Source organism: Patiria miniata, unplaced genomic scaffold, assembly GCF_015706575.1.
Source record: "Patiria miniata isolate m_02_andy unplaced genomic scaffold, ASM1570657v1 HiC_scaffold_20, whole genome shotgun sequence".
NCBI classification, from domain to species: Eukaryota; Metazoa; Echinodermata; class Asteroidea; order Valvatida; family Asterinidae; genus Patiria; species Patiria miniata.
In genome coordinates, this window is record NW_024037059.1 from 14,503,690 (window position 1) to 14,517,917 (window position 14,228).

General features: G+C 38.4%; 1 protein-coding gene across 1 annotated transcript in view; it reads right to left on the reverse strand.

Annotated features, from left to right (window-relative positions):
* LOC119727498 (inverted formin-2-like) overlaps positions 1-14,228 on the reverse strand; it is a 67,405-nt gene that overhangs the window by 6,984 nt on the left and 46,193 nt on the right. The window contains exons 7-17 of the mRNA XM_038199385.1: positions 9,967-10,764; positions 6,893-7,024; positions 6,300-6,361; positions 5,992-6,094; positions 5,565-5,650; positions 5,192-5,292; positions 3,334-3,404; positions 1,919-2,026; positions 1,488-1,558; positions 660-789; positions 187-351 (exon numbers count right to left, since the gene is read on the reverse strand). Of these exons, the coding sequence (XP_038055313.1) occupies positions 187-351; positions 660-789; positions 1,488-1,558; positions 1,919-2,026; positions 3,334-3,404; positions 5,192-5,292; positions 5,565-5,650; positions 5,992-6,094; positions 6,300-6,361; positions 6,893-7,024; positions 9,967-10,764 (1,827 nt within the window). The remainder of the gene's footprint in view (positions 1-186; positions 352-659; positions 790-1,487; positions 1,559-1,918; positions 2,027-3,333; positions 3,405-5,191; positions 5,293-5,564; positions 5,651-5,991; positions 6,095-6,299; positions 6,362-6,892; positions 7,025-9,966; positions 10,765-14,228) is intronic.

The following is a 14,228-nucleotide window of genomic DNA, read 5'->3' on the forward strand; positions in this document are numbered from 1 at the left end:
TTTCACCCAACACAAGAGGCAGTGATGGAGCACACAATATGCACTGGGTCACAACCGTCTATGCATAAAGTGTATGTTCAACTTATTTTCATGTGAATGCCTACAACCCAAAGCATCTGGGATTTCAAAGAGAAAAAGTAACAGAGGAATTTCCTGATGCTGGAGGTTTTCTGCCAATCTACTTACCATCACGGCTTTCTTGAACTTCTCACAGAATATCTTGAAGGTCATGATGCACTCCTCCAGTTTGAAGGTGTTAGTGTCCTCACAGAAATACTCAGCAATGTTAACTCTCATCTTCTCAACAAAGGCAAGCATCTCGCGCACTTCCACGATGTCATCTTTGGCTGTCTGTATGGATAAAAAGGAAAGTGGGTGTAAGAAATCTAGAGAACAATTATGAACTTTAATACTTGAAACAGACTTGTGAAAATTTTTCACATTTCATCTATGCTAAATAAAAGGACAAATTTAAAAAACAAAATTGTTGCTATTCTTCTTCACTGTAAGGTAGATGTTTCCCACTAATGCTTCCATTACACCATTGTTGTTTAATCCTTCGATTGGTCAATTCAGTTGATTTTTATAAGAGGTAAAAAAAAAATCTTCCTTAACTTTGTCACCCTTGATAAGGCTGTTTGTTGTCAAGTCATTCTTACCTTAAGAAAGGACTCGACTTGCTTCTTGACTTCTGAGATGGCTTCATCTTCAACTTCAAGCTGTGAGGCAACCACATCGACTTTCTCTTCTAGAACCTTGATATCTGATGCAAGCTGATCCAAGGAAAACCTGAACCAGGACAAACGACTATTGTTACCCATCTAAAACCTTGGATAAAAAAATGACTTCTTATAAAATTATAAGGCACCACCAGTGGAGGTTGTGAGTTTATCCCTGACTGACTTTGAACTCTTTGCATCTCTTCAAACGAGATGCTTGGATAAAAAGAGAAAAAAAAACTGTCTTTAACCCTAAAAGGGCCGGGGGGAGGGGCGGAATGCCCCCCTCAACTTTTTCCGTGATAGCCCTGTAAACTATTTTTTTGCAACCCGAGCTGTTATGACTTTTTAGCCTCGAGCCTTGCGCATCTTTTGATACTGAAAACATAAAAATCAGACCACGGGTTGCTGCGCAGCGAAAAACTTTTCGTACATATGAATAATTAATTAGCCATTATTCCAAAACCCTTTGACCTATAGTCATGAAATTTTTTGGGTATGTTCATGAAGAGTTGCTCTATGCATGTACTGAGTTTCAAAATATTTCGTCACTCGGCAGCTAAGATAGATGGTCAAAATAACCCGGCCCTTTTTAGGGTTAAGTGAAGCTTAATTCCTTAACCAAGTATCACATCCCTAATGTTTAAGTCAAAGGACTTGTACAGCTTGTCATGCCAACAATATCAACAAAATACGTCCTGAAATGTAGGATCTTTATGAATTGAAAACAAGATGTATTCAGGAATACTGTGTGGATTTGCTACACACCTCGAACCTTCTTCCATATGAGTCAACTCCTCTGGAAAGCTCAATAGCTTCTTGTCTTTCTGTTGAGCTTGCTGTAAGTACAATCAAAGGGTTAAAATAATGGATGTGATTCAAAGACGAGTTAAGAAATAAATGATAAATGCCAAGACAAATGTTGTAAAAATGGAATTAAAAAGGCTGTTCATCAGGGCTGAAAATTACAGTCTCTGAAGGGGGATTTTTCTCTAGACTCTTTTTTTGTTTGCAAATCATGAATTTTGCATGCTACTTTTGGCTTTTGATCCATCACTTGATAATTTTACAGATATGGAAGGACTGTCTCCCCCCCAAAAAAAATTCATAAACATTCTGCTTCTTTTGTCATTGTCTTTAGCAGTGGTTTCATCATTGAGCAAATGACACACAATTAATTTGTATAATGCCAGACTTACCGAGGCAACATAATGCATGAGATTCATCCGTGGTTTGTTGGCTCTTGTCTCCACTAATTTCAACAGTGATGAAACTTTGAAGCCCACAGCATTCCCGGCATAACCACCCTGCAATGCAAGCAAAGGCATCAACATGAACCACACTTGAAGTCACTCATTCAAAGAATTCTCCATCACCGTGAGTTACTAGTTGAAAGTTACTTGGAGGACATGATGACACGCACTGGCTGTTTTAATACACAGGCACGGCTGACGGGTTAAGATGTCAAGATTGCCTGGACTCGCCTCCGGGTGACGTCTAAACATGCTAATCCCTCATTCTTTATGTACACACACACAAAGTCTCAGAAGTTGTGGAGTCGGACCGTGTGTTGATCTTGAATTGGCCGTTGTGCACGGCCTATTGTTGTACAATTTACGCTCCAGTGCACACCCCCCGAGTATTGAAACATATGAGGTTTCGGCAAGAAATATCGTACAAATACTGTTGAAATGACCCAGTGCGATTCATTATTTGTGGCATTTGGTTGTATATCCAAATTTGGCTGGAAACTTTTGCCTTTTGCGAAAATCAAAATTTGCGGCAAAAATAATCTTGGCGCAAAGTGGTTAAAGGGAATGTATAACATTTGCTTTTGCTGCAATTTTAAGCAATAAATGGATTTGGAAGATTAGTATGTTATAGAAAATATTGTTAAACTGACTTGTTTCACGTTTTGGGCTTGAAGATGCTGGAAAAACCAAAAAAACCTATCATGTTCTTGTAGTCTGGCTCCCTGACCCCACTTAAGATGAAACGGAGCAATTAATACACTTTGGGGAATTGTAAGGTCAGAGAATCAGTCTAGCAGTCTTGTACCTCTTCACAGGTGTGTTATCAATTGCAAAGAAATGTCAGAATAACTAAATATGAAAAATCAGGAAATGTTTTTGCAAAAAGCCAGTTTTCTCCAACGCTGGTCGGCCGACCAGCGCTGGAAAAATACACTTTTTCTTGAAAATGTCAGCACACCAGGAGCCACGATTTTAAAGGATGCTTTAGACCATCAGTCCCTAACCATTCAGTAAGGTATTTCGTGATAATTTGATCATTTCGTTTTTTGATGTTTGCAAATGATGTATCTTCCCTTTAACAAGGAAGGTCCTTTTTCTGTTCTACACAATTTCGGAGTTTGATTTTAAGACAAGGGTGATAGCACAAGACCCTGCAAGTTTTATTATATGATTGAAGTTTGCTCTCTAGTCGGTAAGTACTGTGAAGCAGCTGTTTTAATTTCTGATGAATTGCCACTTTCTTCAAATTCAGATTGAAAGCAAACGAGGATATGTTTTACGCAAACGTCAAAAGAAATATATTAATAGTTTTACCCTGAACATCCTTCATTTTGTAACAATTGGAAGTCTTATAAACTTACAGCATTGAGGAAGTTTCCAGTGAGAAGTACAAGGTGCAGGATCTCTCTGAGGGATGACGAGGACAGGATTTCTAGAAGAGAAAAAGAACAGTTTTAAATAGATACCAATACTGGGACTAATGACTCATTCATAAATACCTCAGACAGTTTAGCTATTCCTATTGGTCGAGAGCCCGTCACGTGGCCGGTCTTAAACGGATGATAAAGACATGGCTAGCTGGTCTTAAACACTTTTCCAGTGTCACAATAAAATGTGGACTCCTAAAAATCAGTGCCTCTTACCGTTTCATTGGTTGAACGTTCACAATCCTCACGTAGGCATGCGCAACACTACAAGCGAGTCAGAATTTTATAGTTCTAAATTCAAAACGCAACGCCCCAGGTGCGTTCTGCGTGACATCGCGCAGAACATGTTTACATCTTACTCGTCAGCTTAACACTCCATTATTTTGCTAGAGGGATGTTTCAAAAAGCATGAAGTGAACTTGTTGAACAAAATCGGGATTTTTTGAACGAATTATTTGATATTTTTTTACGGATAAGGTATTTATGAATGGGAATAAATATGTGCTCAGTCGGTATTTATCACTCTGTTTAATACCGCTTAGAGTCTGGGTGCTGATAATTACCCTCGCCTCCGGCTCGGGTAATTATCAGCTCCGGCTCGGGTAATTATCAGCACCCAGACTCTAAGCGGTATTAAACGAGTGATAAAAACCTCCGGAGCACACATTTATTCCCTTAGTAATACACGACTCCTCCCCATCTATTCAATTTCACAAGAAAAGGTTAAACATGAGCCATGCATGTAGCCAGTGCTGTGTTATGGTTATGGTACAGCTCCCAAGCATGGCATACACAGCCCACGACTGTTTTTTTGCACTTTTGCAGCCTTCAAAACATATACTGTTCCATTTCAAAGAGTGGATTAATTGTTCCACGAGTGTAAGCACCCAGGCATATCCCCAAAATACACGGTTTCAGGGCAGTGCTTGATTTACAGGTAAATAAACCTGCTATCAAAACAACATGGCCCCGGCCTCATTTGCTGTTATTTCATCCATGCAGTTTTCATGTGAAATGAAAAAAAAAACAGCAGAGGACACAACTTGAGTTTATCTTTCTCTCAATGTCATTAACCGTGCTAAAAACGCTTTGTCAATATAAAGAATAGTGAAATTGATTAGAGACCAGTGCTAAATTTTGTGGATCTGCAAAGAAGCAAAATATTTTAGTTGTGCTTCTGCACAGCAAAGCCATGAATTTGACTCCAGTTCACTGATTGTAGAGTTAGTTTTTTTGTTTTGTAAGTATTGTTAGAAGTTAAAGGGAATATACATCATTTGCTTTTGCTGTCATTTTCAGAAATGGATGGAATTGGGGGGTTGGAAATATATAGCAAATATAGTTACACTGACTTTTTTGAGGTTTTGGGTTCAAAAATGCTATAAAAACCAAGAAAAACAATCATTTTCCTGTAGTATGGTTCCCTGACTCCATTTAAGAAGAAACAGAGCAGTTTACATACATTTGGGAATTGTAAGGTCAGGGAACCAGTCTAGCTGGCTTGTACCCGTTCATAGGTGTGTAATCGATTGCAAACAAGTGCGATGGTCAATTGGGGCCAGTATTTGAAAAAAAGCCAGTTTTTTTTTCCAACGCTGGTCGGCCGATCAGCATTGGAAATTGATACAAAAATACCACTTTTCTTGAAAATGACAGTATACCAGGTGCCATGATTTTACAGGATGCTTTACACTGTCATTCACTAACGGTCCAGCAAGGTATTTCAAAATGATTCGGTAGTTTTATTTTTTGATGTTTGCAAATGTTGTATTTTCCCTTTAAGTCCCAGTACCTTGGCATGCCTCGATGATGCAACCAATAGAGGGAATCAGGTAGTCCATGTTGGAAGCAAACTCCTCCTTCAGTAACATGCTCTCCACACGTAATTTGTAGCTGGAAAGATAATGTACACACAAAAATAAGAGGTTATGTAAACAATTTTATGCGACAGGTTGCGAGACTTGCACAAAGTTGCCTACAATGAAGATAATATTGGTCTTGGTTGCAATTGTTGAAAAGAAATCTTCACCATGATTTTAACATGAGTATATCACACGGCAAAAGCCAGTAATCAGCTGTTTATCTCTCTCATTAAATGTTTTATCGCTCTAAGCCAGGTAAGGTTTCACGGATGAACCACCCATACATGTAGTGCCAATACTTACAATGGGATTTCCATGAGCATCAGATAGAACTGCTCTGCTGGTCCTAGTCTGGATCGGTTGCCATCAAAGGAGTTCAACATTTCAACCTTTGCATGAAGACAAATAAGAGAATAATCAAATTGTCTTCAAGCCAGACTTCAAAAGGGAATCTTCACACATACCCTTCCACAAAGAGAAGTTGTTAAGTCAATTTATTTACACTGGGTATTTTATTTTCAAAAGTGCAGATTCTTGAAAACTTAAGCTTTGATAAGAAAACCAAGAAAAACACTTGTGCTATTTAGGTTAAATTGCAAACCTAAGCAACATTATTCGACTGCTAATTATTGATTGTTTTAATGCATGTTTGCATAAGGTTTTGCCTCTATACTTTGGCTGCAAAATATTTGTATAAGTCCCAAACAATGTATAACTTTGAACAACTCACTTCTTCAGACTCCGGAAGAACTTTGATTAAACTCTTGAGTTTTTCTGCTCCGATGGCCTCGCTCTTTCCTTGCACTATGAGCCGCACTATTATCTCATTGGTGCTGAAAATCAATCCACAATCACAGCTTATTAATTTCGTCAAATAATGCAATGAATGCAAAATGCAAAAGTAAAACAAATGAGTTTGTTTAAAAGAGATTGTCCGTTCAATATTTTAAAGATGCAATTAACATAAACTGACAAAATATTTTGTTTTTTTCATGAATACATGAGACATTTGTAAAAAAGACTTTAAATTTTAACTACCTCTTGAACTGTCTCAGGAAGATGTTGACGTTGAGACTTCTTCTGCCATCAAGAAGATTAATCTAAAAAAGAAATTAAAGAGAGAAAAGAAAGAAACAATTTTTTTCATGAGTGCGAATTCTTTCACAGTTGTGCGAAAATTTGTGACAAACATTTCCCATTCTTGAGTAAATACATTTAGTCTTGACTAGCAAGCAAATGAGATGAAGAGGAAGACGGTTCTTCTACAGACATTTCCGATTCACCTGCTTCTGTTGACTGTAATTGCCCAAGATCGTGTCTCAGGTTTTTTCATCAGCATTATTTTTTTTCATAAGCTGCCATCTGAGTGTCATGAAAACACTTGTATTCCTGAAAATTATCATTTAATCCATTTCTAAATTCTTTGTTATCATTTTATTATATATTGAATTAACTTAATTCAATATGAAACACTAAAATTGTGCAAGTCTCGAACATTTCCATAAATGTATTCATAGTTTTAAAAACAATTTTGGAAGTAAAATCTTACAAAAAACACTGTTGTTTACTGTTTAGTTTATTTTACAAATGGATGACAGACATGATTTCTTCCACTTAATCGTTTTGCTCACCATTTCCACTGATTCTTTCTTCTTTTTCTGAGATTTCTCATCAGTCCCATCAACCTGTGTCTTCTTAGCCAGATTCTGCTGGCAGAACAATTCCTCCATTGTCTCCCAGTCTGCGCTAAAACCATTCTGGATCTGAAAAGGGAAAATATTCATTAAAAGTATTACTAGTAATCATCATGAAAATCCCCTGGGCTTTATTTTTTTTCCTATATAATACATGTTTGTTAATCAACACATCCACCCAATTTGTTACTGAAGCCTGTATCATATCACCCAAAAGTCAGAATTGTTGCGTTTGTTTACGGTGTACACACACGTGCAACATCATCGGTGAATCGAGGACAGGAACCAAATCGAGGACGACCTCGATTAGAAAACGTGTACAAAACCAATGAGAGCTGTACAAAGGAAAAGGAAGAGGAACAATAAACAAACGTTATTGTGTGTTCGTGTGACTGTATACTTCTTGTGTGATTTTTCTTGTTTCTGCTTCCTGATTTGGGTAACTCAATGCTGTATTCTGAGTTAAGATTCACGCTTTGTACTTCTGTACTAGTGTAGGAACATGTTTGTGACTTGTGTGATCTTTTTTATGCACTGATAATTTCATAACAATTCATGCAAACACAATTCTTAGGAAACAAGAAGTCAATCAAACCAAAACCTAAACTGAACGGATGGATAATCAAGGATATCAGGATTCTGAAGCAAAGATCCGTGATCCAAGGCCATGCGGGGGAAAAAATCGACGCATAAATATTTTAAACAATAGTATTGTTCAAAATATTTATTTTGGTCTGTCCCCATTGGTTTTTCCCCTATTTAATTCCTCTTTTGTGTTTTTCTCCCAACCCAGCGTGCTTGTTTGTCCCCTCCATGTTTGTTTCTTGTACCATTGTCATTTTGTCTCCAAAAAAAACCTTGTTAAGATCGTGGAAAGGCATGGCCGCATGAAGTTGATAAGCGTTGTTTAAAAAAGTTTCAGTGCTTGATTGATTCAGAGCATGATTCCTTAACTTCAACATTCTTCTTCAACTGGTAGAACTCTTTCAAAACTATCCTTTTATATTTCTGTACGGTTCTTGACATTTCAATTTTTCTTTTCATCACGTTAACTGTACAGGCATCTCCCAAGCTAGACTATCTTTGTTCACGAATATCTCCAGCGCAATAAAACAAACTCCCACTTTGTTTAATCTACTAAGAAATCTCGTCCATAAACAAAATGATGACAAATATAACTCATAAATGCCCATTATATTTGTAAGTTGTTCCTTACTACCACTCGGCCATTGGTCAAGAGTTTAACTGGCCATTAAGATTCAAAAGACCTTAGTAGGTTAACCACCCCACATTACTCCATGATGACTGGGGGGAAAACCCACACCATAAAACTCAAGCCATTATCAAGCTACAAACACAAACACTGTAATTCCCCTTGTGTGATTATAAACTGTTATTACACATGCTTGAAAACTGCGGTCTGTTTGTATTAGGGGATTTACTGGTGGGGGATGGGCCAAGTTGGTTCCGGTACACTATTTAGCGGTGCCGTTTGTAGCGGTCACGGGCCCCTATTGGGTGCGCAGTGTGTGTTTGTTTTAGCCTGTAAAGGCTGCAACTTTTGAGTCAAGTTTCCGTAATTGTATAGCCTAGTTGGAAATAATAAATCCAAAGGTAAAGTGGGCAGTAGTAAGTACATAAATAAAGAAGGAAATCGGATGGGAAAGGGCAATTAACATTTTTGTGGGGTGGTATAAGTATACATTTACTCTGCGAATTCCAAACTCTCATTATGAAAGTCGTGGTTCGAATAAATTCACAATGTCCAATTGTCCTGATGATAAACATTGATTGTCAATGCCATTCTACAGGTCAGAGCTAACATTTCCCACCGAATTCCTCTTCTAACCAATGAAGGTCAAAACATCTATATAGGATGACTCAACAATTTACACTCTTGTGTCATTGAGGCAAATCCTGCATACACAAATGCCCGGCCCTTTCACATCGGCATGCCAGTAACTGAATACACCACAGGTGCTATTAGACCTGCTGTTACAGCTTCGATCAGTGCCATAGAATTCCAGCTAGGTCAAGGGTATACACTGAATAAATGACGGCATCCGACTACCTGAACAAATTCACACATAATGGCTTGTTTTTTGGGTGAATACAATTGCTGAAAAATAATTCCAGAAATATATAGAAAACAATTATATCAAACGTCAAGAGTAACTTTTTCATGAAAACCTTACAAGAGAATTGATTGTTTTGACATGACTTCATGTATACATGTACTTGGAATTTATTCCAACACATAGGACTTCTCTAAAATCTTTCCTCGAAATGGGCAGCTTATTCTTGTAATGATTAAGTAAAAACCTTACAAGATAATTGATATTTTGATGTCTAGCCGTACACAGGTAGTTACTGAGAATTTATATCATTGCAACACAGAATTTTATTTCCTTGTTATTTCCGGCTTATTTTTGGCTCGAATTTCCAAATTCCCATTTGTCAACTGATCCATGAAAGGTTAGGTAAGGTTACATCCAGAGAGTTACATTTCATTTGCAATGTTCTCACAGTCTGTTTCATGTTCATTATCAAAATCGGCCAAATTTTCTGCACACAAAGACCACCGACAAAAAAACCCAATAAGGCACATGCATTATGTTCTAACTTCCTAATGGTTTTGTGTGTTCGATTGTGAGACGATTGGTAAACAAGGTGTACAACCATCTGTTAAGGCAATTGTGTAAACAATGGTTGTGGTTTTAATGAACTATTCAGTGGACAAAAGACAGCAGTAAGCGGTATCATCATCTTCCTACTGTGCTGTGCATAAAACTCCTCCGTTTTATACTCGCACGTTATGTGTTTTATAGCTCCATGATTCCAGGAAGTATTATTTCCCAAGAAGATGATTGATATGGTCTCAGGAATGCTTTACAGACGAAAGCAGAGGCAATCATTATGTAGCTGCCTGCACACCATCTTTGTGAACTTATTTATGTATATTTTAACAAATTTTATGCGCATTTAATATTAGTATGTGTGTGCAGACTTACCATGTTGACTTTGGCCCATACACTGTTCCCACTCATCACTTTATGAGGTGGTAGTTTACTCCAGTTTAATGTCCTCATCCTCATTTTGGGTTTCACGGTTGGAATGGCTGATGAACTAGGAATTGTCTGAGCGTGAGGTGTGGTCTTCTGCAGAGCCCCTCCCGGAGGAGGTGGGGGAGGGGGCATTCCCCCAGGGGGTGGGGGTGGGGGTGGTGGACCTCCCCCTGGGGGTGCAGGTGGTGGGGGAGGCGGTGGGGCACCCCCAGGGGGTGGTGGTGGAGGAGGTGGTGGAGCAGGTTGCAATGAAGGTCCAGGTGATGTCACAGTCTGTGAGGTTTTCATAACCTCAGAATCCTCATCACCCTCAATCCTACATACATGAGGTTGGTCCTCCTTGTTAATCCCCATCATTCCTGATGAGCTTATTGCACTTTCCTCTGCTGTACTGCCAGACATTCTCTCATTATCTGCAGTAGTCCTTGGCCGGTTTTCCGAAGGGGGCATGGTATCACTCGAACCTCCAGCAGATTTATCTGACTGTCCATCCCGTGCCTCGCTCGGTTCAGCTGAAGCACTGCTCTTAAACTTGTCCTTGTATGAGGCCACAGCCTTGACTAGGTCTCGATCGCCCAGTTTGAGCAGCCGTTCCAGTTGGTTTTTGTTCTCCAAGAGCACGGCCTTGTGGACTAGTTTCTCAGCGGCAACCCACACTGTGTCACTGATGGGATCCCTGGGCTCGATCCGAAGCAAATGCTGCAGGATGGTCAGGAAGGGAGTCACGTGGGGTGTATCGCACACCTGAGCAAAGAAACCAAAGAAAATTGATTCAGCTTCAATCAATTAGCATGGACTTGTGGACGTGAGCTGCGGACTGAAAATAAATGTCGACGTGAGGAAGTTATATGAGGCAATTGGTGGAGTTGTTTTAAACACAATAGCCTTCATAATGCTTGAAGTACTTCCCGTGTTGGTGCAATATTAACCGTTCTGCCTATACTCTCTCATACTCGTAAACAGTTTGAATGACAAAGCAAGTAATGAAGAATGAAAAAACAGACATCGTTTCCTGATTACTTAATTTCAAGTGTCAAACAAATGTTGCAAGCGAACTTCGTAAGCACACTCGTCACGCAAGTACAATGTATATTTTGATACTGTACAGGTTAATACTTCAGACTTTGGAGATTAAAAGTTGGACAAGATATATAGACATGATTGGGAAATAAAATGGTTGGATATTTCATATACGGATATACGGTGTCACGTTCTTATATATTACCATGAAAGAGAACGGATACGCCGTGGCAGGATGATAGAAAGCGAAACAAACGCTGACATGAAAGCAATCATGAACTGAACTGAACAAATAAGTCATTTGTATTTCCTCGTCCATAGTTAATCCATATTATTATAGCCTCATTGAAAATATTCTAAAAATCCCCGTTTACTTGATGACTTTTCAGAAGCTCACAATGTTTGACATCAGGACCTAAAAAAGTGCATATCCGTCGATCGGATCTTTCTCAACTAATTTACGCAGTTGCAGCACTATGCAATTCCCCCGCCCTCCCCCCCCCCAAAAAAACCCAATTTTTTTTTTAAACATCGATAACGAAATCTAACATAAAACACCGAGTACAAGGAAAAGTAAGACAAATTGGAGCGAAATCAGAGTTTTCAATGAACCAACTTACCGTAACAGACGGAGAAGAGACAGTGGTAGGTTGATATCAAATTTAAAAAAAAAATCTACATTACGTATTTTTTTTTAACTTACCTTCTTGATTTTGTATAATGCAAAACAATTCAGATAAAGCTTTAATTATCTTAAACTTACAGCAAGCTTTTTTTCACAACAGGTTGCAGTGAGATTCGTCACTCAAACAGTCAGACATAAGTTACCTTCAACATCAGTTCACAATATTCAATCTATACTCTCATAATAAATACTAGTAAAGAAAACTTCTGGCCGCCTCTGTGATATTTCTGTGATAATAAAATGCCGGTAGCATGCTGGTAGCATTCTGTCATCAGACCTCTATGAACCGGGCGGGATCGACCAACAGTGATGACTCACGGGCATATCTATGACGTCAATTACGTCACCAGTCACTGATAATATCAGTCATACGATTGGTTCGGTGGCGCGAACAGTGAACACGTCATTGGAATGGGCGTGATGTGACTGGTCCACTGAACAAACTGTATGCATTATGCATCAACATTGTCATATCTATGGCATGCGTGAACAATTTATAACGAACCTATTGTAATACTGAATTTAAAAGAAATTTACAAGTATTTAAAAGAAATTTCAATACTGGACATTAAACAGAAAGAATTTAGAGCAGAGGTGAATCACATGACATACGATAATGCTGCTTCCACTGTGCCCGGTCCAAAAATAAAATACAAGTTTCCAGAAAAATTATAACCTGTCCAGCTTAAATAACAAATTTCCGCTTGATGTCATTATGTTGGATTTCGTTATTGTTAATTACTATTTTTTGTTAAGTCTTCTCCACATTTTTTCTTTGGTATCAACATATCAGTTTCTAACATTATAAATGTTAGATGCTTATATCCAATTATAAAAAGCAAAAAGTATTGATTTGAGATTCGTCTGCTAGATAGACGCAAAAGCTGCAGGTTCATTCAAACATAGAGCAAGGAGGTTCCTTGCTCTATGATTCAAACTTCCGGACTTCCTGAAGTGTCGTTTGACGTATAAGGTCTACAGTTACACGTACAAAATCGTCCGACTTTCGAGAAGTATACTCGGCAGTTATTTTTCCCTTCCCCCAATCCCTTCAATCATATAAACTCAATAAAAACTTGTAAACAGCCTTTACAGTACATTGATTGACTTAGGTCCTTGACTGAGGTTCGACTTTCAAACTGCTCTTCAAATTCGAAATGGGCATGGACTATTAAGGCTGACATTTATTACTCGCAATTATCCTAGATTTGTTTTGCAACGCCCTTGATTTGTGGATGAACTGAAGTGAACAATTGCGAAGTTCAACCTTTACAGTATATTCATTGAGTTTTGAAGGTTAACGGGTAGACCTATGCATTTATTGGCAACACTATCAACAGCAGCACTGTTGCGAAAAAAACCCAGCTATGATGAATCTACTTACCAAGTACGGTCAGTCTAAACGACGTTTCCCCATTGTGATTTTTTCCTCCAGATTTTCCATAAATAAATGAATAATGAAAGACTCAAACTCAGAAAAACGAGAAGCAAAGCAAATGGGAATCAACGCGCTTCAAATCGCATTTCCTCGTTAGGATTATTCAGAACGCCCCCACAAAAATGATAACATTACTGTTATTTCCAAACCACAAAATATAAAAACATCGTTTACCCATAAGCTATATTTAGTTATAAAGAATTCCCCAAAACATTTTGCAGAGTCACAAGCAAATCGAAACCAGTATGTGCGTCCAGTGATCCACTCACACTTGTGGTAAAGTTGAAAGACACATGATTGCATTGACACCAGTTGGTTATGACTGGACTGTGATTTCTGACTGGTAATTGTTTCGTCTGGGTCAACTTCCAAAATAACTAATGTATTAGTCAGCATGTATCTCACAATGATAATTAACTGAAGTGGATCTAATGTGATACGTGGTTTGTCATGCCATACAATCTGACCAATAATTCTGCGATAACATCCCCTGCAAAATATCTCGATACACGCCCGTCTACCGTTCTATAACAATGAATCTTTAACCCTTTCCTTACCATGGGCGACTTTTGTCGACAAGAAGTACCCCCCTGCTGGTTCCCATGGGCGACTTTAGTTGACCAGGAAACCACACACAAAACACCCTCTACACAGATATATTCACTACTTTTCAGAAAGGCGGCATGTTGATATGTTTGGCCGCCCATACATCAACTTTACACCAGCTGAAAGAGTATTTTCGGATCTTTCTATTGGTGTGGTTTATTCATAGTGTTACCATTACAAAAAAACGAGAAAAGTGCTTCAGAAGTATCCACGCACAATTTGAGGTATGGAGTGCCATTTGGTCATGTGGTGAAATGGCTTGCAGTTTGATAATTGGGACCAGATAAACAAAAAGGCATAACTTTCTTATATTTGCACGTATGGACTTCATTTTTACATCACATAAAAGAGTAAGGTTCAAGGAACAAACTTTACACACAACACCTATGATTTTAATCACTCCTTGGCAGTGAAAATCTGGGTTGAAAAAAGTGAGTTTTTGACTCGTGCTCATTTTTT